The 26,413-nt window shown below is 41.6% G+C and overlaps 1 protein-coding gene across 1 annotated transcript in view; it reads left to right on the top strand.

Moving 5' to 3' along the window:
* Nucleotides 1-26,413, top strand: part of JARID2 (jumonji and AT-rich interaction domain containing 2) — a 215,117-nt gene that overhangs the window by 82,209 nt on the left and 106,495 nt on the right. Inside the window, exon 2 of the mRNA XM_017730670.1 lies at nucleotides 10,068-10,203. Coding sequence (XP_017586159.1) covers nucleotides 10,068-10,203 — 136 coding nt within the window. The remainder of the gene's footprint in view (nucleotides 1-10,067; nucleotides 10,204-26,413) is intronic.

Genomic DNA, 26,413 nt, shown 5'->3' with positions numbered 1-26,413 from the left:
AGAAAATTTACTGATATAACTACACTGACCTGAAAATCCATTTAGAGTAGCTTTAGAGTCTCCTCATATGTGTCCTTTAACTGGCTTAGGAGCAAAGAGTATGGGTTTAGTTTACATCTTCCAGCTTCAATGGATACTTCCCTCCTAGCTTTAAAGGATATTCTGCCAGTCAGGAATGTAAACAAGGACAAAATGATTCTGATAGAAATCTCCCTTTTTGGGTAGTACATCAAGCAAAACCAACGTCACACTCTAGTGCAGTGTCAGTGTGTCCATCCCAGGAGCCTGTGTCAATTCAACTAATTTGGTTCCCCATCCGGCTCAGTAAGTTTGATTTAGGCCCCAGTATCCTGAGGCTTCCTAGCAATAGGTTCAGCATATTTGACTGTCATTATTCCTCCCTGAGCTTAATTGAACAGTTTCTTTTCCCTTTTTTTCTTTAAATCTTTTTTTAAATCTGATGATTGCCTAAATGAGGGACATCCTGTAGACTGACATGAAAGAGGAAGAAATCAAGTTAAACATCTCCAAGCTAAGACAAGGGACTCCATGCATCACCCAGACCTGCTTTGGCTCACATTTATGCAAACTTGCAGGTCCATCACAGCGTAAGTTACTTTGTGGGTAGAGTTTGCCATGCCCCGGCTTTGGCAATGCCACACTCTTCACTGCTGGCCATGGTCGTCTTGCAGGGCTTTGGTGGCGGAGCTACTCATGTAGGCATGAGCTGCTGCAGTGCCATCAAAGTGAATCAGGTAAGCCAAAATTTCTTCTTTGGTTGCTTTAAGCCAGTGAAACCCATTCATACTGGAAAGGTTTAAATGGGGCGAGTACAGGGTCATCTAGGAGGAATATGGTGTCCTTCCCACATTTTCAAGGGGACCTCCATCTGCAGCCTGAAGCCTGGAAGGCGTCACATTCCTGGTGGGCACAGCTATATTAAACAATGTAGCTAAACTATATAGGCTTTGGGCTAGTGTACTTATTTCACTGAGGGAGCAATATGAGTTCTGTATTCACAGATGCACATTTTTGCTGAGGTACATATATATATACACACACACACACACACTACACATACTACTATACTCCTAGAAAGCAGATAGATGAGCAGATCTTTTCCTGTGTTATAGGCAAGGCTTCAGCATCTGGGTAACACAGTCCTACAAAAGAAATGGTGTAAACACTGACCTCCTGTTGGACGTGTGAAGATAGATGCTAAACATATTAACAGTTCTTCAGCTTCTCTAAAATATTGATACCACTGACCAACCTGTCAGACACTGCAAGACACCAAAAAATTAGATATTTTTAAATTCTGATTGAAATACTGAAGGCAAATTTATAGCACATCAGTTTCAGCTTTCTCTCTTCCCTACTACCTGTACACTATTTTGGCCTGCAAGTTGAGGATCAAGCTTTCCGGTTGAGGGTGGAAAAAAGTCTTAATATAATTAGCAATATGCAGCAGGATTGGATTAGCCATACACATCTGTAGGTCTTATTAGCAGATATTGAAACTGCAGAAAATGCTTTCTTTGGACTGTATTCATATGACTGCGTACTGGAGCTCAAACACCTTTATAAAAATATGAACTGAATCAAAATGAAATTAATTAGAAAGAATATATTTGAATTTAATTATCTTGAGCTGCTGAATACTCTTTGCATACTGGGTTTTATGTGTCTATCTGAAGTGTACTTGGTGGAGAGTTTTAATTAGAACTGGAGGCAGAGTAAGAATATTTGGAATGTGAAATTTATAAATGGCAGTGATTTTCAGCTAGGAGTGTAAAGGTTTTTCGGAGCTTGCTACCCTTCTTGCTTCTCTTTTCCCCCTTTTCTTAAGCTACTTTTATGTTCAAATTAATACCAGATCGTGAAAAGGAAGAAATCCTGTTGTGGCTCTTGGTCTTTTGCAGCATGATCAGAGTTGTCAGATCCACAGCTGCAGGAGATTTTTTTACCTTTGTGTGTTTAATGGCTCACACTACTCTGTTCTTTGCGGTACCATTTAACCATAAAAGCGCGGGGCTGTGGATGGCACGGGACATGTGGCTGCCTTGACTACTGTCTCAGATGTCAGACATGCCAAGACTCAAAGAACTGATTTGGCAGCTGCCCAGCAGATTTTTATAAAGGCTCAGTTGGTGGCCAGAAACCCAGGCTGTCAGAGTTGTGTTATGCAATAAATTGTTTTTCAGCAGAAGTTTCTAATCCAATTTCAGCTGTATTTTTTTTTTTTTGTACTATGTAATCAAAGATAAATATACATTATTTCATGGTGTTTCAGAGAAGTGAAGACATGTAATGTAAACATCACCCATCAGGTTGGTTTGTTTGTTTTTCTTTTAAGAAAGACTTACCCATTCACCAACACAGGAAATGATTCTTGAATTATTTTGGTTTCTGCCTGGGAGGCATGCACTTGTATACAACATATCTTTTCAAAGACCATTCAGTATACCTTTTAGGAGACATTCCCTTTATTTGAAGAGAACACGAGGTAAGGAACCTATTTATAAAGTCAGAGCTTTTGCTTGGGCATAAATTGTCTACTAGTGATGGTCAGACAGAAGATTGTACCATGTCAGGCTGTGATCTACCTGAATCGTTGCAGGCCCTGCCCTTGTAACAGATGCCTTGCCACCCCCTTGTATTTCCCTTCCACTTCTCTAAAGTACATAATTCATTTCAGAATGCAGTAGGTAAGGTTCATCAGAATGCAGTGAGATATTTGGGGTTCACAGTTAGTTACATTACAGCAAGGTGGCATTAATTTCCTGAATACATCTGTGATGCCCTCTTACCGTGACTGTGATGTTTTGGTGCCGTGGTGGGCTTGCATCCCTCCTAGCATGAGTTGGTGTGCAAAGGGACAACCCCACTTTTTTCTCTGCCCCAGCAGTAGTTGTCTTTTGGTCATATACTTAAGAATAAGGAAGCTGATCTGGATGAAAACTCTTGTCTTGGAATGAGATTTTGACTCTTCTGATCAAGCTGGTCAAATGGACATTGGCTTTGTAGCAGATGCATCCCACATGGTGCCAGGTGAATTAAGCTGGTTATGAAAACCACTCCCTCAGTCTGAATAATCACCTTACACCTCCATACCTCTTCCTACCAGCACTCTACCACCCTTGGTTCATGTCAGATCCCATAGCTCAGATGCTCTGGGTGCAAAATGGTTGTTTAGATTCCTAATCTGGCCTAAGAAAGTCATAGCTGTGGAGTCAGTGCTATAAGTGAGATGGTTCAAGTTGAAGTTGTGCTGCAGGTTGATAAATTAAAAAACTTGAGACCTGTCTTTACTCTGGATTTGTTTGGGCTTAGCCTTTTTTTCTTTTTTTTAGTATTTATCTTGGCGGACCAATATGGGAAACAGTTGACAGCTTGTAGGCTTTCACTAGTTTCATATTGAGTAATCGTTTTCTAGAGGTGCAGAAACATCATCAAGGCCTCTTAAGTTTATGTAAAAGAAACAACACATGAACCGACTGTTTTTAAAAATTTCATTATTATGCCTAAGATAAATTTAGGAACTATATTTTATTCCTCACTTCTGGGAGTGACTTGTATTTGGAGATTTTGACCGTAACTCTTCTACCATAATGTATTTCTGCAAGAGCAGGTTGAAGCTCACTGGGTTTAGAAGTGCCCAAGGCCTTTAGTGACCCAAAAACCAGAGCATTTCTCTCCCATGCTGCTCTTCAAAATTCATCTGAAAGGAGGAAATGCAGTCCCTGGCGCAGCAGAAGGCAGTGAGATTGCAGGGGATGAAAGCTGTGGGAGAAGTGCTAAAGCAGGAAGAAGAGAGATTTTTGTTTTCTTCCACTGATTCTTTGCCGTGATAACATTGGTTCTTCAAGTTGGGAGCTGTAATGTAACGTGAGTTCTTTGGGGAAGTTTTCTGGAAGTACGAGAGGAAAAAGCAGCTCTAATTACCAGATAGGCTTAAATGCTAAAACAGAGCCATTAATAAAGGAAATTTCCCCTTTCTTCATGTTAGTTAGCACATTTTTAAAACATGACCTATTTTCCTAAACTAGACAGAACAGATTACATTTTCCAGAAGGCATGAGTCACTCTACTATAAAGTCTCCAAGCTGTATCAATCTTCATCAACTTAAGCCATTCATGAAGTTTTGTTTTTTCTCACTGAATATAAGCAGTTTGTTTTAAATGAGAAACTGCTACATCCTCTCTGGATAGTTAAACTTGATTAGAAGGTTAAATATTAAGTAAGTGCGAACTTTATTCTGAGAGGAGAAGGGAGTGGAAGGACCTTGATAGTAAGCGAAAGACTACAAGGATATTGCTGTGGGTATATATAACTAGTTTGCACCATGCTCTGCTTGGCTGTAAGAAGTCCAAGCAGCATGATAACTGCCAGAAGGAGCCACAAATGTTTATTTATGGAGCTTCAGTTGAATTTATTACAGTCTGGTTTGAAATTGTTTCCCTGGAAGTTTAAACTTTTGCTAGAAGTTTGTGCCGAGAAGAGCTTCCGCTGTCTGGTTGTGGATCAGCCCACTGGGTCCTGCAGGTTACTTAGAGAGGGAGGTTACACCGACAGGCCTACAGTGGGGTTTTCCCCTGCAACGTGTGTTTGGGGTGGTGAGGAAGTTGATGGAACTTTGCAATACGATGGAGACCTGCTAACGCAGCAGGGGAAGTACGTGTGTTGATACAGCAATAAGACTTTGCACTTTCTTGTGAGGTTCACTCTGTGCCATACAGATACTGAGAAATTAGGCTTTGTAAATGAGTAAGATAATTGCTAATAAGTACTAATCACACTTAGCAGTGGTAACTCGCCCAAGACTGCACGGAAGGATCGCTCTCAGCCTTGGAAGGTGAATCTGGGTTTTCCACCAATTCCTCTTTGGTCTGACTTTTAGAGAAAAACAGGTATAACTGTTTCCCATTGATAATATACAGCCAAAAGGCAAAAATCTGTTGCAAGTCTTGAATCTAATAAACAAACATTTCCATCTCAGTCCTTTATCTGAAAAGTAATTCGTATGATCTATGAAAATGTGTTGTCTGTTTTTCGTGCAAAAGACATACTTTTTTTATGTTGCTATAAACGCAGTAAAAACCACCCTTTGAAATAGTTCTCCTTCAAAAATATCCTTGAGGAAGGGGTAGAAACTTGTGGTTTGTTTTTCCCATTGCTTCAAAATGACCTTCTTACATCTGCAGGAAAGACTCTCTGGGGGCTGTTGAACCATGAAAGCATATTCATTTAGGGCATTGGGTGTCACAGTGATTTTAACCAAGTGTTGGATGCAGTGCTGGAAAAAGAAAAAAGAGGGAGTTTGTGTTTTGTTGTTTTGGTTTTTGCAACCTGGCATGAAGAATGAGGTCAGGAGATGCGTGCTTGGGAAAGACCCAAAGAGAGAGCTGGAAATACGCCAGCCACACTGAGTCATAACACACATGCTTGTAAGTATCTTTGTACCTTACAAAGTCCTGACTTTTCAAATAAAACCACCACTGCTGTAAAAGTATTTACATAGAAATTAAAGCAAATAGTATGGAGTGCTGCATGCATTCTCTCTTGTTCCAGCTTTGTTTTACCCTGTGAACTATGACTCCTGTTTGCTTAAGGCAAGGCTGGGCCAGGCTAAAGAATGCTGTATCTGCAGTGAATGGAGAAGCTTGAGTCATGCTTCTGCTGCTGCTGCCTAAGGAGCACAGCAGCTCTCATGATTTCAGGCTGACATTTCACCTGCTCAGGAGGTGATGTGAAGCCTGCCCCTCGCTTCTACTTTTTAAAAATTAGGATTTGAGTATAGCTTTGGCAATAGGAAGGTTGTGTGCAGGCTACATGGGCAAACCAGGCAGCTGGACTGCAGGGAACAAGCACCTAGGTTGTAGGTGAATGGCAAGAAGTTACAGCTGGTGCACATTTTGATTTCTTTGCAAATATATACACGTTACATATCGATGTATTATATATATCATTATTGCTATATGTTGATTAAAAACATTAATATGTATTTTAGTTGGTGTGCACACATTAATAGAGATATATTTTATATTTCGTGTATTACATACATTTAGTGTGTATTATATACATTTAATGTTCATATAGCAAAACGTGTGTGTGTAGATATATAGATATATATATACACACACACACACACAACACACACATATTCCCAGATTAACAGTATGTTGTAGTAGTCTGTTCAGCCGTGTAGTGCAACAGAAAGTTGTTCTTCAATGTGTGAGGTAACATCCTGAGTAGGAATGTACTGTGTAGGTAAAGGGAAGTCGTGCTCCTCTTCCCTGTCCCCTTGGGCTGAACTTGCCAAACTCTTGCTTGACTGTCCTGGTAGCTGAAGTTCAGACATAAATGTACAGTGTGTTGTTTCCTGAAATGGCATAACAAAAAAGGTGGCATGGGCTTTTTTTTTTTTGGTTGGTTTTTTTTGTTTTGTTTTGGGTTTTTTTTTTTTTTTTTGTTTTTTTTTGTTTTTTTTTGGTGTTTTTTTTTTTTTTTTTTTTTGTTTTTTTGGTTTTTTTTTTTTAATTTAAAGGAAATTATGCAGTTGCGTTTCTTAATTCTACCCCAGGGTTTCCCTGGTTGTTTGCATCTGTTAGTTTTATTCTGAGTTTATAAGATAATCTTATTGTCATATTGGGAGGCAGAAATCATCTCAGCAAACCTGCACAGTGAAGGTTGTGGGCTTGTGGTGATGAACCTGCAGTTTAAGATGTTATTCAGTCCTTTTTTGGGTCTGAGTCAATAATGGACAATCCATTGGTTCCCCATAAGTCGTTTCAATGGCTAATTACTTGCACAGTTGCAGAAATTGTTCTTTAATTCTGTCTTACATTTTTCTGAGTCGAGTTCCAGCTGTTGGATGATATTATACCTCTCTCTGCCAGCCTCCAGTCCCTTTGGGGTTGGGGTGGCGGGGGGGGGGGGTGGTGGGGTGGTGTTGAGAAGTTACATAGATTAAATTCCTCAAGACTTTCACTTGACCATATTTCTAAGTGGTTCTGGGTGTGTGTAAGTTTTGCTAAAGTGAGATAACTGTTGCAGTTGGTGGTGGTGTGAGTGCAGAGTGGGCACATGAGCACACAGCAGCTCTCCCTCCACTGGGGTGATGACGCAGAGGTGATCTGACCCATGTAATTATGGTTAAATGTGTCGGGAGCTGGAGCTGCGGCTCAGCTGGGCTCTGAGTCAGCTGCTGTCCAGCATGTGGCTGTTTTTGTGCCAAAGGCTCCAGGGAAGATGCACTTGGTGATTGTGAAACCTTTTTATTGTTCCTGCAGTATGGAGCCATGTGAATACAGGTGTTGGCAGTGGCTTAGCCCCTCATTTTGCTGGCCTTGGATAGGACATGATGTTGGAGAACTTGAGGATCTTTTTTCAAGCTGGGTGGTGTGTGCAGGGGAAGCCCACAGCAGAGCGGTGCAGGCAGGACAGTGGCTGCAGCCTGGACACAACTGGGCTGCTGTGGAGAGACTCTCCATGTGCATTTCTGGAGGCAGCACTGCCGTTTCACAGGGCGGATGAAACCAAGATGGTTCGTCTGGAGTTTTACAGCTCCAGGAAATGAGTGTGGTGTGAAGTTGCTTCAAGGAGTGCTGAGATCTTTGTTCCCACCTTCTGGGAGCCATCTCTTGCTGGTGGCACTAATGCCCAGGCAGTCCCCAGGCTGGTGGGACCTTGTCCTGCATGTTGGGCCTGCTAGGGCCTCCAGCTGGCACTAGAGAGACACTTTGGCTGCAGGAAAATAAGGTGTCAGGTTGCACGACATCTTTTTTCATCCGACACATTGCCTGGGAGGAGGGGGAGGTGACTCCAGACTCTTCACTGGAGGGTGGCCTAGACCAGAGGCCGATAGTGTGTGGTGGTGAGTGCATTCCCTCCCACAGGAGGGACTGTGGTGACCACCTTCCCTTCCACAGAAGGGGCTGTAGCCAGCTGGTGTCAGAGCACAGGTCCTGTGGGTCAGCACATACTGATTTAAAGACCAGTCCTATCAGCAGGTTTCACCCTGTCACTGTTGAAGCAGCGAATGCTGCCATGTGCTCCTTGCCATGAGATTGTGTGACAGAGTGGATTGAATTTCTTTCAGGTTTTACTTTACTTTGCTTTACTTTACTTTACTTTACATTATTTTAATTTTCTTGTGTTTTTATCACGGTACCTTGGCCAGTGAGATCAGGAACCGATGGGTGTTTTTGTGCAACCTCCAGTATGAATGCCAGTGAAGGGAGTGAGTGCTGTCCACAGGCCTGTGTCTGTAACATGGACAGGGGCTGGAGGTGCTTATGACTGTTTCCTAACTGAGCCTGGCTCCCTTAAGGATTTATTAAGTAGTTCCCATGAAAAGAGAAACGGATGATGTCCCATTGGGCCCTTGGTGGTGGGAATGTAAATGGAGGCGTCCTTGGGCAAGCTTTGTTAAAATAGAGCTGCAGCCCTCTCGTGTTTAGTGTTGCTTCTGGTTAGGCCTGAAGCTGCGTTGGCAGCAAAATGGTAAGCCAGAGTTGTTTGTGTAAACCTTTGTTGACAAAATAACTGGATGTACTAGTCCTTTTAAAATGCTTGCTGAGAGATTTTTTTGTCTTTTTTTGGTTGCTGTGGGTGTTGGGTTACAAAGTTTGCTTTCTTGGCCCAGAGCTGCCTGTACTCTAAAACTCTCTGGGCATAGCTCAGCCTTCTTCAAAGTGTAGTAGCTTGTCCCTCGTGCAAAATGCACATCCTGCTGCCAAAATACTGGCTGCTTTCACTGCACTCATTGTGTTGCTTTTTTTGTTGTTGGGGTTTTTTATGTTTTGTTTTGTTTTGTTTTTTAACCCCTGCCAAGTAATTTGTCATAGAATTTTTTTGGGGGCAGGGTGAGGGAAGGAAATGATTTTGATCACAATTTAGCAGCTGAATGCCAATATGCCACTAGAGGAGCAAAGAAAAAGTTATTGCTGGTCACCCTAAACTATGCTTATTTTTTTGGAAGTTGGCGTTGTCTGTCCTTTCTTTGGCACATGGATGGTCTAAGCTCTCCTGCCTCCTGGTGGGGATCGCTGATGGGGCTTGTGGAGTTTCCAGTGTAAGGTGACAGTGACAGTACGCTGTGGTACACTTACCACTTAAGATCTGCCTAGAAATGTTATTCCTTTGCTTTGGCAATGATGTAGCCCCTGAGGAATTCAAGGGCAAGAATGCTCAAATAGTGATTTCCAAAGACCCCAAGACAATTATAGGGCTTGTGAAAATATGATGACTTACCTATCTGACTTACGTCTTTATATCAATTTGCTGACTTAATTTATTTGAATGCTAAAGGCTTTAGGGAAATACTTTTCCATGGAGTTAATCTTTTTAACTAAAGCTAGTACTAAATTTGACATAGACTAGTATTCCTTTTGACAAAATAGCATTTTTCTTCTAAAAATAAAGAAAGTAGAAAACAGATGCCCCATGAGCCAAATTCCACTTGGCTTCATACTGAGATAAATTCAGAATAACTTCATTGTTATCAATATACAACATCATTGTAACACTGCAATAAATGCAAATCACTAAACCGGAAGGAAAAATAACCTGAGCCAAGAGGCAGAAATGAAAGCCAAAATGGCAACAAGAGAAGTTGGTTCACCAAACTTTGCCTCTTCAGTTTCTGCAACATTCGTTTTAGTGTTTTGTTGGGGTTTTTTTCCCCTCCTCCTAATTACCTGGGAGAACACTTCCTGGCTGTGATAAATTTCTCTGTGTGGGATTCATTATAAGGATTTTAACAATTACGTTTTACCTCCTGCCTAACACCTGGTACATGCCGACTGCTGTTTGCAGAATAAAGGATTAGAGGGACTAATGCTCTGATTTGATGATAATACTTATGTTTCTATTCTCTGTTAGAGCTGATCAGGTTACATTTTCTTACATAGTATTTTTCTTCGGTTTTACTTTTTTTTTTTTCTGAATTAAAAATAATCTGTGTAGCCCTAGGCTTTTGGGGGTTTGTTTGGTTTAGTTTGGTTTTTTGTTTTGTTTCAGGTGCATGCAACTAATGTCTCCTTTCTGTTTCCGTCTCCTTTAGGATGACAGTGATGGGATTCCCTGGTCAGAGGAGAGGGTGGTGCGGAAGGTCCTTTATTTATCTCTGAAGGAGTTCAAGAATGCACAGAAGCGGCAGCACAGCGATGGCATTAGCGGGAGCCTCAAGGCAGTGAACGGTGAGACACCTCTGTGGTACTGCTGGAAGGACTCAGTTCTTTTTCCATGCTGTAGCAGGGAGGGAGACTAGTGCACCATCTGGCATACACTGTGCCCTTGTGATCCGCACAGAGGAACTTGTTTCTGGAGTGCTTGAAATGCCTGGGTTGAACAGTCTACATGGTTTCTGGCTAACTGACTTATGTGGGGATCAGGGTGGAGGGCAGGTGCCAGGCGGGAGGACAGGGACAGGGTGCCAATCCAGAGGAAAGGAGCCTTTCTAGTCAGTCTGCTTCCTGATGTGCTGAGTATGTCAGCAGAGAAGGTAACCATTTAGAGGTGATTGGCTTCAGTTACCTTGGGCAGAATTTACATACTGTCACTTAGATGCAAGAAACTGAGTAGCATCTGTCTCTGGAGTGATCCAAGTCCATAGGTGGAGGAGCATAGGACCTACATACAGAGTTAAAGGGCTGAGGAGACACAAGCACTGTGACATTGGACTCCCCTAGTTTAGTAGTTCACAGAGCAGTTGTTTAAAGGCATTAAAAGGAGATGCAGACAAGCTTGGGTGACAGGAGCTTGAAAGGAATTGAATTTTATTTTTTTAATGCTCTAGTCAGTTATTATCTGTTGCCTCCCCTTCCCTTAAAGCTTTCTTTAAAAAGCTGTGGTGTCCTGAGAGGTGAATATGAAGTGTATTTCTTTCAGATTCACTTAGACCCTTACTTGAAAAGGCTTTGTCATGCTGGCTTGAGCCTTGAAAGTGATGACTAGCAGGATTCGGATTTCTGGGCAAGCTTACAGTTTTCACTCACAAGAGCTTATTTGTTTCTTTATGGAGGTTTATGGCAGTTCCTTTTAGGCATGTGCATAACTATACATGTGCTAATGCATTAAAGCAGCAGCTGGGTGCTTGCTTGGTAGGTTATTCATATTTATATGTAGCTTGTGTTGTTGACATGGTGAGTCAGATTCCACTGAGTGTTATTGCCGACAAGGCAGAAAACTAGAGGAATGGCTGGATAACTACAGGCAGCATGATAAAGTCACTGTATTGCATAAGAAATTGCAAACTCCTTAATGTATTAAAGAAGACCTCAGACTTCGGAGTTCAGTAATAATATCAAATACTAATCTGATGGGAAGGGGCATCTAGCTTTAAGAGCAAGCCATTTTTGAGCTTGGAGGTGTACACAAAACAGAGTTGGCTTTTTTCCCTCCAACACCTCTGCATCATTGATCTTCTGTCAAACACAATTTCTCTTGGAAAGTTTCTTATTCCATTGTGGGTGTTTTGTTTAGTCAAAGGAAAAAATCTAAAGGCATGAAGCACAGTAATTGTGTGTTAGGAGGCTTTGATGATGTGCCAGGTTACGGGATGACTGAGGTTTTCATGGTGTCTAGTTTCTCCAAAGGCATCTTAGATAAAAAGTAAGTTGGCTGGAAATGCTGTGTCAATGCAGATACCAGACGTGGAGTATGCCACCGGCTTCCCCTGGCAGCAGCAGAGCTCACATCTTCAGAGCTTTTCTCCTTCAGAGAAGTAGATGACCAGTTATTTGGGGGTTGGGTTTTTTTATTTGAGCCAGAATGATATTCCATGTTGCTCTTTCTGTTTCCTAAATGATTTTTAAAAAGTGCTGTCTTGGCACTGCTCTGTTTCAACATCTCTGTCGAAAAGCATTTTTTTTTTTAGCCTTTGATATCTGGAAGAATGTTTCAAATGAGCATTGAGAGAAAAAGGAGCAAAAGGGAAGAGGATTGATATTGTGCAGTGACATCAAGAAAATCAATTTAAACATGCAATTTGTTCATTACATTTAAAAAAAAAATGTAGCCATGTATTTTCAAATCTGTGAGTCTCTATGGACTGAGAAAAAAGCAGGTCATCCTGAGAAATTACTGAGCTATTTTGAATTCAGGGAAATGTGTAGTATTTTAAGGATGAGTCTTAGATCCCAGATTTCACACTGTTGGGAATAAAAAATGTTTCCTTGTATGTGTCCTTCATTCAACTTTCAGGCCGTATCCATTGTTTCTTGCATGTTACTCCAAAGGGGGTAGCATTCGGTTAAATATAGTTTTATGTGAGTCACCCATTTTTTATTAATTTATTTATGTAATGTTGAAAATCAAACAGGTCACCTTTCAGTACTTGGCAAATGTAAGCATTTTCAAAAGTGGAAAGGAAGGGTGAGAGAGGGAATCAGGCTCTCTAAACTCCCTGCTCTGTGCAGGAGTATGGATTGGTCTTGTATGCTTCTGATGCCTGAGGGGACTGCAAGCAACTGGGTAGCAGGATTCAATCTTGGTGCCACCCTCTGTAATGCTGAGAGACTTTCTCTGGTCTGGTTTTATAACTGTCGTTCCTTAAATTTATTTATTCATAGACTTGCAATCTGTATTTGTTTTAGTAGAAAGCATTTACTTGTAGCAATAGAGGAAGGTAAAAGGTACACCAGCCCCTTGCAACTTGTGTCTTTAAGAAGTTTTTATGAATTTGGAGCGGCTGAAGTTTGATAAACATGCTGCAAAAGTTCCTTTGCCAGTGTTTGTGCAGCTAAACTTGTGTGAAAATGATTGTCAGTGGTATTTCATCTGGTCTTAGTAGTATCATTAATGATTTAGTAGCTGGAATACTGGTGCCTCTTCGATTGATTGTGTGAAAAGCAAATTAATTTTAAATGTGGAAGATGAACCCATTAACAGGAGTCTTTTCTGTATTAAAGTTTCTGCAAGCTCTGATGTGCTGGTGGTGGCGCAGAGACAATTAACTCTGTGCCTCTCTGAATAATAAAAATAGAATTTTAAATAAATAAAAATTAAAATTACTTTGGGCAATTTTATGTATTATAATACCTTAGCTGTCTCTGTCTCACTATTAAATGTACTTGTTATCCTGAAAATAATCCTGCCATTTTCAGTTTGTGTCTGAAACCCTGTTACTTAAGTGGTTCCGATGAAAGAGAAAGGTGAGTGGGTATATTTTGGTTGTTGTATCAGTGGTTATATTGCATGCGTGTTTATGTTGACTGTGGATATTTTCAGATTATAGAATGACACCTTACAGTATGCCTTTGTTTCCTGCATGTTCCTCTTCAGCACTTGGGAATATAAAATTTGAAGGAGGTGCTTGTGCTGGTTGTCAAGAAACTCTCTGCAGCCCTAAAAGGGATACTGGAACTCTGATTATGGAAACACGGTTGTGCGCTGGAAAAACCCAGAGGGACCTCTTGAGTGATTTTGAGTAGTGCTACCTGTCATTTGCGTTAGGATTTTAAGAATAGCGATTGGTGTTTGGAATAGTGATACCAATTTTCAGAGATCCTCATCTAAAAGGAGAACTAAATCCTTTGGGAAATTGTTTTCTTCTCGTGTAGCTTAGAATGTGAGATAAGGCTATAAAAAAGGCAATGAAAGATGTAATAATGGCTTGCATTCTGTTGATGAGAGTAAACCCAGTACCCTCAAAAGATGATATTATAAAGCAAACTTTTATGACCTAAGATTTTAAGTTCTGTTTTTCAAAACTTGCAATAAAGAAATTTGTGATGCGGAAGTGTGTTTCTTGAATGGAAAAAGTGACAAAGTTTCCTTATTTGTTTAAGATGGTTAGTTAATCTACAGAGATGACAAACCAGACGTTAGAATTATTCAAGCACATAGTTTGTTTTCACCAGCTATACTTTGTCCTAGAAAGGTGTCATGGCGGTTTCCAAACATGTCATCTAGGTTAAGCTCACAGCAGCCATAATCTGTTTAGGAAATCAAATGTATGTGAGGGTATGCTTTGGTTTAAGGCAGAAGTTGAAGTCTTGTTCATTAAGGAAGTAAAGAGATGAGTAAAAAAATGTAATTTTGCTATTCTGAGAGATTTCACCTTACATTTAAGGTTGTTAAAGGAAATTATTTATTTTATGTATGTTCTTTAAAGGAGTGGGAGCCATGTCAGCACCTGGATGGAGGTGGTGGTTGGACCATAAAGTCTCCGGTGCCCCTTTCTCCTGTCACAGAATCATTTTGGTTGGAAAAGACTTCCAGCCTTTGTCTGATCACTACCTTGTTAACTTGACCATAGCACTATGTCCAGTTGTTTCTTGAACGCCTCCAGGGATGGGGACTCCACCACTTCGTGCTGGTCTGCTTCTGCCCTCAGTCATTCCCACACAAAAGTTCATGTGACTTTTGTTGGGGAGTTGTTTTTTTCCACAATTTATATGTCTCCACACTGACAGGCAGGAGCCTCTGAGACAGTTCTTGGTGGGACTGTGCTTCCAGACCCAATGGCAGCACCAGCCTCTGATTCCTGGGTCTGCCCATCCCTTGGCTTCCACACTGGCTGTTCAAGCCAGCTGGGGCAGGCAGCAGTGCAATCTGAAAATAGCTCTTTTTGTCATTGATGCATGCGTTTTCAAATGTTCGCTGCTCCTGCATGGGGGTTTCTGTCCATGCTCCCCAGTGAGCCATGTTGAAAGGAAGGTGCCCAGTGATTGGGTGGCATGGGACTGTCTTCATCTGACTTCAGCTTGTTGGTGAAACATCTTTTCCCTGGCCATGTAGATGGTACTCCAGGCGTGGCATGAAAATTACAACAGATGTGGTAGAAATGCTTAAACACTGCTAAGCCGGGTGCTTCAGCTCAGTGCCATGTATTATCTGCCAAAAGCTAAATAAGGGGACGGCAGCAGCTGCCAGCTGGGAACCATGTCTTCCCTTGGACTACGTCTCTTCTCCTCTCACTCGTGCAGATGAAAACACAGCAGCCCTTGAGGAAGTGCTGTTGTTTCAGCTGCACCTCTGAGTACCCAGAGCGGTGTGGGCCTCCTTCCCTGGTTGGGTCACTACTCAACCTTCAATTTTGAACAAGAAAGCAGCCCTCTTCATTCACTGTGATGGTTCAGATATACTGATAACTTCATCTCTCTTATTTCTGAACGCTGCAATTAAGTACTGCAAGAAGGTTTTATGCTAACGTTTGTCTAGGGAGCTTTTCACTCCATCAGTGATGTGAGATTGTGTTTGTTGACAGTGGGTAATGTCTGTCTGTCTCCTAAGCTTTAGTAGAAGATTGTAACTGTGCCAAGGACCCTTGTCTGTAAGTGGATTTAAAAAAACGTATTTACAGAAACAGAAATACCTCTTTCAGCTTTGCAGTATTTTCCCTTTACATTCAGAGTAAACAGCCTTTTTGGCTAGTTTTAAACTGTGATTAAATATAGATGTTTTCAACTAAAAGGTTCAGAAAATAAGCATTTGAGCAAATTTGTCATGGCACTCAACATCACTTTTACTTCGGTGCTTGCTGTCAAGTGAATTTAAAGATTAGCAAATAAGTAATAGGATGTTTGAGTTGAGCTTCATTGAAAATTTACAGATCTATTTTCCTTTCTTTGTTTTCTAGAACAGAATTAATTTTGAACCTGCCAGGGACTTGCTTGTTCATTGGCTGACACAGGTTCTTCTTTGCCTTTTCAATCATCACCATTTATAAAAAAATTTGCAGGCCAAATTATGCCCTCAGTGATGTCTACTGAATTTGATTATGTCCATCCAAATTGTGCTTCTGTCTTAATATAATTTCACTGTTGGCAAGACTAATAGAAAATTTTCTTTCACAGGACACCCATATTCCTTTTCCTCTCAAACATAACAGGGATGGATATTTCTTTAGCCTGTGAAACAGAGAAATTATTTAATTAATTTTCTTAAAACTTATTTCATGACCATCTAAAAAGAGTTTCTGTTGCTCTTGAGTGCATTTCTAGGCAAACAAATTCTAAAAATAATCTTGCCTCCTTGCATATTGCTAATCGTAATAGAAAATGAAAATGGCAATGAAGAGTCCGCAGAGGCGTGTGCATAATCTGTAGCAGACTGAGTTACTGTAGACCTAAAATAAATAAGGTGAGGAAAGGTGAGAAAGAGTTCAGCAGTAGCTGATGGGTCTGGCCCCCCTCCTTCCACCTTGTGCCGGCTCTGCCATTTTTCCGCCCATGCAGTACATCCGGTTCAGAAAACTAGCATGGCAGAAAACTGGCCCAGAAAAAAAAAAACTTAAAAAAATAAGTAATTTTTTTCTAGTTTAATGAACTACACATGTCCATTAAGAGGTCAAGTGAGCACCATGTGCTCATTTGGTGGAAATGTGGGACCAGAGTACCTTGACTGAAAGCGGGAGGAGGAAGATACCACACTCTTCATCCTTTTTGATAGTAGCAAGCTGCTTGACTTGGCACATTCATCTTGTTTAACCACAGCCTTAGGACTGGCACAGTCATCTTGTCTAACCACAACCTCAGATGCTAGAAGGGACAACAGTTGCCAAGAATATGAGCAAAAAAAGATGCAGCTTAAAAGTTCATTGAAAAGTGCTTCACAAGTGTAGGTGTTAGGTTTATGTTTCTCTTACAAACAAACAAACCAAAAATCAACCCATTGCCCGCTGGTCTAGGGAAGTGATTGCCGCACTCTACTCTGCGCTGCTGCAGCCTCACCTCGAGTCCTGTGTGCAGCTTTGGACACTACAATATAGAAAATACATAAAGTTGTTAGAGAGAGTCCAAAGGAAGGCTATAAAGATGGTGAAGGGCCTTGAAGGGAAGCCATTAGAGGAGCTGCTGAGGTCACTTGGTCTGTTCAGCCTGGAGAAGACTGAGGGGAGACCTCATCGCAGTTACAGCTTCCTCATGAAGGGAAGAGCAGGAGCCGGCACTGAGCTCTTCACTGTGGTGCCCGGTGACAGAATTCAAGGGAATGGCCTGAAGATGTGTCAGAGAAGGTTTAGGCTGAGTATTTGAAAAACATTTTTGACCCAGAGGATGGTTGGGCATTGGAACAGGCTGCCCAGGGAAGTGGTCACAGCACCAAGCCTGACAGAGTTTGAGAAGTGTTTGGACAATGCTCCCAGGCATGGTGTGACTCCTGGGGATGGTGCTGTGCAGGGCTGAGAGTTGAACTCGATGATCCTTGTGTGGGTCCCTTTCAACTCAGGATACTCTATGATTCTATCAACCACCTCCAACACCACTAAGACCTCACAAAAAAACACACCAGAAAAGCCCCACTCAAAACACAAAAAACCCCAAACCCATGACCTACATAGTGGTGAAATTTGTTACATTGACTGTCCGTGATTCAAAGCTTGGCCTTAACACCAACAGAGAAAACGATTTTGTTTTCCTTGACTCACGGTAATTCTGTATAGCTGCTGCCTTGGGTTTGTTTTCTGTATCAACAGTCTGGAGAGCACCCTTGAGTGTAGACAGGCAAACTGTTTCATTCTCTCTTTTATCGACCATAATATCTCCAGCCTAAATTTGCACCATGGCATCTTTTCGGCTGGCATGTACAACCAAAAGAGTGGTGGTGGTTTTACCTTACAGGATTGCCAGCTCTGTCAAAAATTGTACCTTTTGTCAATTCTAGTTTGCTTATTTTAGAAATGAGAGTAAATCAGTGCCACTAAATCAGTCATTAAAATAGCATACTCTATTTTATTAAGAAAATAGGAATGTAATGGGAAATAAAATGAGTATTACAAGTAAGTGCAGAGATGTTTCAGTCGTACGGACAGACTGTGTAATGCACTTCACTGTAGTTAGTCCTAGGGAACTGTATTTTCTGAAACTGTCTCTGCTTGGCTTTGAATAAGGCCTTTGCTAATTATTTTTACACTACAGCTTTCAGCTTTTAGTGCAAGACTGTATTTGTGGAGTGCTTTCAGAGTATTAGAGAGAATATGTTTTCAGCCTTCAAGGGGCTGTCTTGTGTCCTAGAACCTCCACGGTAGTTTTTATTTGATGTGGGGGCATTTTAGAAATGACTTTCTGTTTGAAAGAGTTTGAGAACTATATGCTCCAGCAGGACATTTCTAAGGCCATTAGGCTGTGTTTAATTAGAGCAGGTGTCATGTGTGCTGTAAGCCTTATTGTATCAACCCTGACAGTAAAGTGGTTTTAGAAGAAAAAGCAGAGATTCTATAACTGCTGATGGGCACAGTAGCCACTTCAGCAAGTTGCCTGACACAGCTGCCAATGTACCATACTCTTCACCTTAAACCCCCTGCGTTACCTGTGTTCAGAGGCCTTGACTTGTTAAGAATATGGGATGCCAATCAAAATAGGTTTGGGGATCTTTGTAGTGATGTGGAGTAAACTGAAAGCACCAGTAGATTGGTATAATGTTATTTTAGGTGTCATTGGTCCACATCTGAGTGTAGAATTTCTGGTGTGAAAAGCAAGAAAATCAGTCACCTTTTTAGAGCAATGAAAGTCTTCAGGAATTAGTCACATTCATTTCACAGCTTATAACAGCCTGGGAGAATTGGTCTGTGCTCTGAGCGCATGCCTCCACATTTTGGTTTGGTTTCATTTGGATCTTTTTGATTTAAAATCTGCAAGAAACCATTCTGGAATAACTGCTCTCTTTAAGTAACTGATGATGATGAGAGGTTCATCACATAGCAGATATGTTCCAGAGCTTGTGGGTGAATGTCTTCCAAAAAATAAATATAGCCTCGTATGTATACAGTTAAGTCATAGCAGATTGCTTTCCATAGTAATAAATGTGCCTGCATTTTTAAATCTTTGTGTGTGTACGTGTGTCTGACTAGCACAGATTTTTTACAAGTGGTTAAGGTGATGTTGTATTCAGAATTAGTTGTCATGTTTTCAATAACCTGCCTCAGATGCCCTTTGTTTCCCAATTTAAATGAATTTAATAGTGGAGGGGGTTGTTGGTCAAGTCAAAGGTATAGATGCAGAAGCCTTGGGCTTAGGGCAACAAGGGATGACAGTGAGAAGCTTAATTCATAAGTGTTGTTTCTGGTACATCTGAAGGAATTTCCAGCTCTGACAGCTAAAGACGGCTGAATTTCCACCCTTCTCCATCCTGTTTTCTCCCCTTACAAGACTGTTAGTGAGCATTGCAATCGCAGTCAGGACTGTGTGATGTTTCAGATCTGTCCACTAAGAGGCTAACTCATTCCAGATAAGCCCTGAACAGACAACATTCATTTTTTACTTTGCTCAGAATTTCCTGTGCTTTGTTCTCCATCTGTTTGTAAAAGACTGTGTTATCTTTGAAAGCCTTCATCTTGTTTTCTTTATTCAAGCTATACACTAAAATGGAAAAAAGGGAAGAGCTGGAAGGAGCCCAGCTGGAGCAATCTGCCAAAGATCCCACAGAGGGATGGAGCTGGCAAACTCCTGAAACCTCATCAGCTGACCTCTGGTGCAATTTGGGAAGCCAGGAGATAAGCCACTTTTCCTGCTAAAGGTTTGGCAGCCTCAGCCAGCCATTCTGAGTAATGCCTGAAGACCGCACCAGCATTTAATTGCATTTTTCTCCTCCTTCTCTCATCCCCCACTTAGCTTCAGTGGTGGTTGACCTTAAAAATATTTCAGTTCAGCCTCTTCTTAGTCTTTGTGTGTGTGTGCATGTGTGTAAACAGACATGTTAGAGCTAAATCGCATCTTGTGCTCTCTTCTGGCCAGGTTGTCTCAAAAGCAGTTCTCCGTAAAATACCTCCCTCAGACAGTGGTTGTTGTCTCTGGTACTGTGAAAGGTGAAAGCATTTCATGGCCAACTGTTTCTAAAGATGCTCTGTGAGCACCCCAGTGTTTTTATGTTACATCTCCTGTGTATGTGGATGGATTGAAAGATGCTTAAAAGTTATGAAAATGGCACAGAGAGACTACAGTTTTTTTTCCTTTCTTCACAACGTGGGAAGTTTCTTTCTGTTCGTGGTGGAAATGCTGTCACAATGTTAGCAACAGGGTGCAACGATAGAAATATGTCCTTTCACATATCTATATTTTCTCATGGAGAATAGGCATCTAGGTTGTACTGGCACATGCACATACAGGTGTATTGGATGGATAGGGCTGAAGAGGAATTTCATCCCCTTTTATTTTTTCCTGACCCCTGCTCCCTTGCTGGGATGTTGAGATCTTGTTTCAGAGCCTCAGGCTCTCTCTCAGTCTCTGGCTCCATATGCCAGAAGGAAGTGTTAAGATTGCATGGAGCCACAAACCTCTGAGGCATGGTACCCGAGTTGGCTGGGGCTGGGGAGAGGCATATTCCTGTTACAGAGTCTGCGTGCAGGACTTAATTTCCCTTCCCTCCTCTTGGTTCCTGTAGTGTATCTGTCTAGAAACATGCTGTTTCTCTTCCAAGAAGAAGACACCCAACTGTTCTCTTTATTGTGACAATCTACTTGACAGGGCAGTAAGCAAATAACTTTGTTTTGCCAAGATAATAAAATCTGGTGCTTTTTAGAGTACTTGTTCTGCCTCTTTGCATCTCGGGAGGTCAGCAGCAATTACCTTCAGGTGGAAGTCATGAATAAGGGATAGAAGTTACAGGAATGTGGCTTGAATTCCAAATCTTCTTGAAACGTAGGTTTTTGCTTCTCTTCTCCCCCTCCCCAAAATCAATTGAAGATGGCCTTTTGTGCAACAATGAGGTCTGTGGTTAGGGACTAGTTGTCAAGTTTTATTTAGATGGAAACCTGTCCCAGAAGCTTTACCTCATCTCATTGTCCTGTAGGGATGAACTTCAAATGCCAGTTTATGTTTGCCTGGAACTGGCCGTCTCTAATTGAAATGAACAAGGCTGTCTTATCTAAGTAGATAAACACAGCCCATTTGCAATTGTAGATTTAAATGCACTCTTTCATAGATTACCTCAGCACAGTATGGCGCTGTCCTTGAATATTTAAAGTCTCACTAACAAGAGACCAGAATTAAAGAGTAAATGCTCTTTGTGGAAAAGAGGTTTTTGAGCTGCAAGTTGATGCTGATCTCTGCTAGGCTGGAGGAAGACTGTTTGGTACAAAGTCCCCTTTATGCCAGCATGGCAGGCGCTCCAATAAACCTGGCATGCAAAGTCATGAAGGTTGATTAACATCCACAGCATTACACAGGGTTATATACAAGTACTCTGCTTATAAAGTAGAATAAATGGGCCGTTAGTTAAGGCATTGCTTAGCACAGAAAATGACCTTTCTTTATGTTGTGGATCTAGGCTTCTGCTGTTAACAGCCTGGAAAGCAGACTTTTTAGAAATAGTTGACTGATTGGAAAAACGGGTTTAAAATACTTTATGCAAACTTGAATATTGGGGTTTATGGGGAAAATTTTGCAGTCTTTCAGTTTCTCTGGCATAGCTGGATATCGAGATGGTGCTGGATTGCCATCTGGCTGGATCAAAATTATAACTGCTCAGTAATTTTCTTTTTAAAGCCTCTCAAATAATTTTGGTCTCAGTGGGATTAGTCTCGTGAAAACTAGATTTGCAGGGAAACTTAGAAGGGGACAGACTCTTGTGAGAAGAAGAGTCTGCTCTTCAGTCTGTGCTTTCCTACTTCCAGGGGAGATTCTGCCAGTACAGACAAAGGGGTCAGAAATTTTACCAAGGTTTTAGGAAAATAACTTTCAGTTTTTGTTTCGTGGCTGCTCTCCCTCCTGACCTTTGTTGACTAGATAGTTCTTCAGGCAGCAGGAACGAGAGTAGACTGAAGGAGATGGAGTTTTCCATGCTGTCTGTTCCCCTTTGCTCAGGCTGAAAGCAATGGAAAAGTACTGGTTTGGTGTCCTTTTGTCACGAGAAGTCTTCAGTTTCCTAAAGTGCTAAGGAGGGATCTCACCGAGCTTTTGGTTGGTGTATCTGTGTGCTCTAAAGTTGAATGCTATTCTGCAGCTTGAAGTTCTCAGCCCCAAGGTTTGGGAAGAGGTGGTAGCGTCAATTTCAGTGGGATTTGGGCAATTCTTGTGGTATGAGGAGGGGGAAGGTGCCCTCTGTAGGGGCAGATTTTGTCCTGACATGGCTTTTTAAGAGCAGAAGAGTATTTTGGAGGCTAGCACTACTTACATAGGTCGTGCTCTAAAACCAGGTGGGGACATGCCAAATGAAAATATGACATCAGAGGAATTAATTTGCTAAGGTGTAAGAAACTTCTGCTTGTTCAAAAGAATGCACGTTTCCCTCTGCCCCCCCACCCCAAAGCTTGCAGCTCAACTGACCGTAGGTACCGTTTTGAGGAAAAACGGGGGTATGGCCCTTCTGATTGACACCTCAACACAGAGCTCATCTGAGAACTTAAAGAAATACGTAGTCAGAAATGACAGTGAAGAACAAAGGGAAAGCTGCTGGAACCTTATGGAATGCAAGAGATTCCCACAACGTAAGTTCTCCCTCTCAAAATTCACCTTAGTACAATCTATGTTTAAGTCTACACAAGCTGCAGTTTTGCTGTACTTACTAAGCAGCTATGTGCAGCAGATGTTGCTGAACACATTTGTGCCGTCTCTAGAAACAGAGCGTCCCAAACCTGCATAGGTCCCTGAAACACTGATGCATGGCTTCCATCAGAATTGCAGAGAAACTGTTCCTGGTCCAAATCTAGCAGCGTCTGCTGCCGGTGCCTGTTGTGAGAGATGTTGCTATTTATACCCCTTTGCTCTCTGTGAAATGTAAGTCAGGATTTTTAGGTTATGATTGCTCATAGGACAAATATTTTCAGATACTTCTGTGCTAATACTGGACAATTAGGACTCCTCCCTCTCTGTTTATCTGAGCTCTTCATCTTTTGTTGACAACCTTTTTCCTCCCTTTTAACTGGAAGGAGGAAAAGGTATTTTGCTGTTTCCTCAGTGTACTTTTCCTCTAGAGCTGCTTGTGTTTTTTATTCTGTCTTTGTCCTCTTATTATCTGGGCTCCCTTTGAAGTGTGAGGGTCTGTTCCTGTGCCACGCAGTGCCGAGCTGTGCCGGCAACTCCAGGCTGCTTGCTGCAGGCTTGGTGTTACAGCCATGGAGATATCTTTTTTTCCTTTCCCCCACTCTGACTCCTGGGCCATCCAGCCTAATGTGAGAACAGATTGGCCTTAGTATTTGGAGAAAAGATCTATAATAAGCACGGGGGACATGCTGGTAAAAAGCATCAGCATGGTATACCAGCTCTGTTGGAGTACTGACTGTACATTAATTCTCTAACTTATAATTAGCTATATTAAATTTCAATTTTCTGAAAGGAACCATTATCAAATAACACTCTGTTTGAAATCTCAAAGAAACATAAGGAATGAAAGCTTAGTCCTCTTATGCTTTCATCTTTCAGAAGCAATCCCTATCTCAACATCTTGACCTACATTTTCTTTTTACCCTTTCCAAGAAACATTGTGTGGATTTAATGTCTCAGAAGGGAGGTAAGGGTTTTTTTTAATGCGTTTGTATGTGTTGACATATAAAGTTTGGGGAAAACAATGAGGCCTTCATGTCCCCAATGATTTTTTTTATTAAAAAGACTTGAAAGTGTTTTCCATAGTATCTCTGAGGCAGATTTTAGGTTCAGAAAGAAACTAAATGTAAGAAGCCCAGCCTATTCTTTTATGGTCCACTTATATCAATCTTGCTTCTGCCAAAGCCTTTCCTGATTTTACATGGCAGTAGGAAAAAAAAATTTGGGCTTTCATTCCTTCTTGCATCCTGCTCTCCATTTGCATCTAGTCATACATTTTCTTTTTATGATTAAATGGGATGTTTTTTATGTTTGCTTGTTTTGTGGGGGGGATGGCATGTTTAAAATGCTGGGTTTGTTCACATTGGTTCTTGCCCTTACTGTGTAGCTGTTTGGTGTTACTGATAAACAGTTCTGCATGGGAGTTAGACTTTAACCTGGATGGCCTGGGTGTGCACAGAAGCAAAGGCTGTCAGTGCTGCTTTCCCATTAGATTGGTCCGACTTCCCCTATTGAAAGGGTATTTCCCATACTCACAGTGTGCTTGATACCATCTTCTCTGCTTCATCCCAGCACATGGGATTGATTATGTCCTGGCATCTCCAACTGCAGGATGAATGTCACTATAGCCTTGCCCCATGTGGGAACAGGGAGAATTCTTCTGCCTTTTGTTCAGTGGGGTTTTTCTTGTTTTTTTTGGGGGGGGCTGGTGTGTGTGTGTGCCTGTTATCACTCTAAACACATGAAGTGCTAAATGCATGCTAAACATTAATACTATTTAATAGTCCTTGCAGCTTGAGAAACGTTGTAGGGTGGGAATGTTGTAACTCCAGGAAGACTTTGTTTGAACTGTTTCAGTTTAGTATGTCTCTCTAGCTTTTTATTCTCGGGGTACTGTGAATGTACAGAGGGATTCCATTTGCCTTACATTTTTTCCTCCTCCAGTATTGTCACATCATGTGGAAATAGAGTTAGGCAGTGTTTTGACTATCAATAATATACTTTTGGCCCTAGATCAGCGGGTTTTTTTGATTGTAGTGATACGGTGGTGAACTTCAGTATACTCACAGTCTCTTTGGTATATTTTGAAAGCTCATTTACCTCTTTATCATGTATTTCTATGCTGTTCCATTGCATGTACCTCCCACCCCCTCACTCCCATTTCTCTGATGCTGTACTTAAAACAAGAAATATGCTAATGGGTGCTAGCCTTCAATTACACCAATACATGACAGGAACGTTCTGTGTAATGAGTTCTTGGTTGGGGAGGAGGAAATACTATTCTTAAAAAATTGGAAGATAGTACTTTATCTCCTTTGCCTGTTCAGAAAGATAAAACCATTAAATGCACATCAGTGTATAGTCTTGACTGGATAAGGGTGTGTTGATGGTTGTTCCAAGGTTTCTATTAAGTCAGGAAGCAGCTAATGTTGTTTCACTTCCTCTTCTGATGCCCTGAAACATGAGCAAAAAAAGCTATTTAATAGCAGCAGAATGTTTCATGGTGGTGGAATTTAACTCCTCTGGGGGCTGGTGTGTCGGGAAGTCTCCTTAACATTTCAGAAGACTTCTCTCCAGCATCAGATTTTCAAGTGGCTGCCCCCCTACCCCAGCTCTCATCTCTTCCCCCCGTGGTTTGCCTGTAGAGCTCACAAAAGGGAGGTGAAAGTAAGGTTAAGCTGCTGGTCTCAAGAGCTGGAAATAGAGATGGAAATTGCTTAGCTTGTGAGAAGTGTTTCCTTAAAGGCTGTTACAGCACTGAAGTTTCCTATGCCGATGCTTCAGAGATCTGCATTAATGCTGGCAAGAATCAGTTGTCCCCCCAGTTAAAATGAGAATGGTCTCCACGTACAGTCTGGCAGGTGGCTGAAGTTGTCGTGTTCCGACACCTTTAAAGTTGAGTCACTCTCCCATTGGCCTGTGCTCCACTTGTGCAGTGAGATCCTCGGAGCTCAGCTACAGGCTGGATGTAGGATCCTCCTGCTTGTATCCCCTCACCTGCTCTCCAGTCACTGCAGTGCTGGAGCTGGTCTGGGAGGGCAGGGATTTCTCCTGAGTGTCTTCCAGCTACAGATTTATTTCCTGGCTTGTACTTTTCCATTGCACGTTCCCAGCAGGTAGGTGGCTGCGGTGCATCAGAGAGGCATCCGCCAACCTGTGCCACTGCTGTCAGCATCGCGTAGGAATGGGCCGGAATCCCTACCTTAGGCAAAGGCTTAGTGCTCAAATAGAGGTGAAATGTCATCGCTGCCGTGCACGCCCATGGCAGAACAATTTGTTCATTTGTGTTGGGCTTTCATACTGCACTTGTGCTTTCAGTTTGCTGCAGTTGGTCTCAATGTTTTACTGTCACAAGCCTGCTCTCCTCTGACAATAACTCTGCAAACAGATTACAGGGAACTGAGTGCAACAACAAGGCAGTTCTTCATCCTGAGTGTGGAGCATACTTCTCTGACCTTTAATTTTAGAAAGTGAGGAAATGAGACTACTCACTTGCCTGCCCCTACAAGAAATTAAAAAAAGGAAAAAAAAATTCCCTTCCCTTGTGAAGGGGAGAGTACAGATCTGCAACAGATTTCACAGTAAGATAGGTGGACTTTTTTTTTATTTGTATTGTTTTTTTTTAAGCATCCAGGTTTTGAAAATATGGTTTAAATACGTTTACTCACTGTGGTAAAAAAATTCTTTCTGTGACCACAGTGCTGTTTCATGTGTTAGAACCATGTCAAGTGTTTTAAAGAATATATTTTTTATAATCAATTTAGCAAGCTAGATGAAAAACCAGTGACAAGGATGAAGGCATCCTAAAAGATCAAAGGCTGAGTTTTGGGAGCTTTCCAGGTGGTTGAATTTTCATGTTGCTTTATGATACCTTGTAGATGCTTTCTGTGAAGGAAAGGAAATAAACACTGGGTAGATGATGCCAAGGGGAAGAGTTCTCCCACAGGAAAAGCAGCTCTGGTTTTCCCCTGAAGAGAGTTCCCTTTCC

The sequence above is a fragment of the Corvus brachyrhynchos genome, unplaced genomic scaffold, assembly GCF_000691975.1.
Source record: "Corvus brachyrhynchos isolate BGI_N302 unplaced genomic scaffold, ASM69197v1 scaffold43, whole genome shotgun sequence".
Lineage (NCBI taxonomy): Eukaryota > Metazoa > Chordata > Aves > Passeriformes > Corvidae > Corvus > Corvus brachyrhynchos.
The sequence above is the reverse complement of the archived record's forward strand: the minus strand, read 5'-3'. Positions and strand labels throughout refer to the sequence as shown.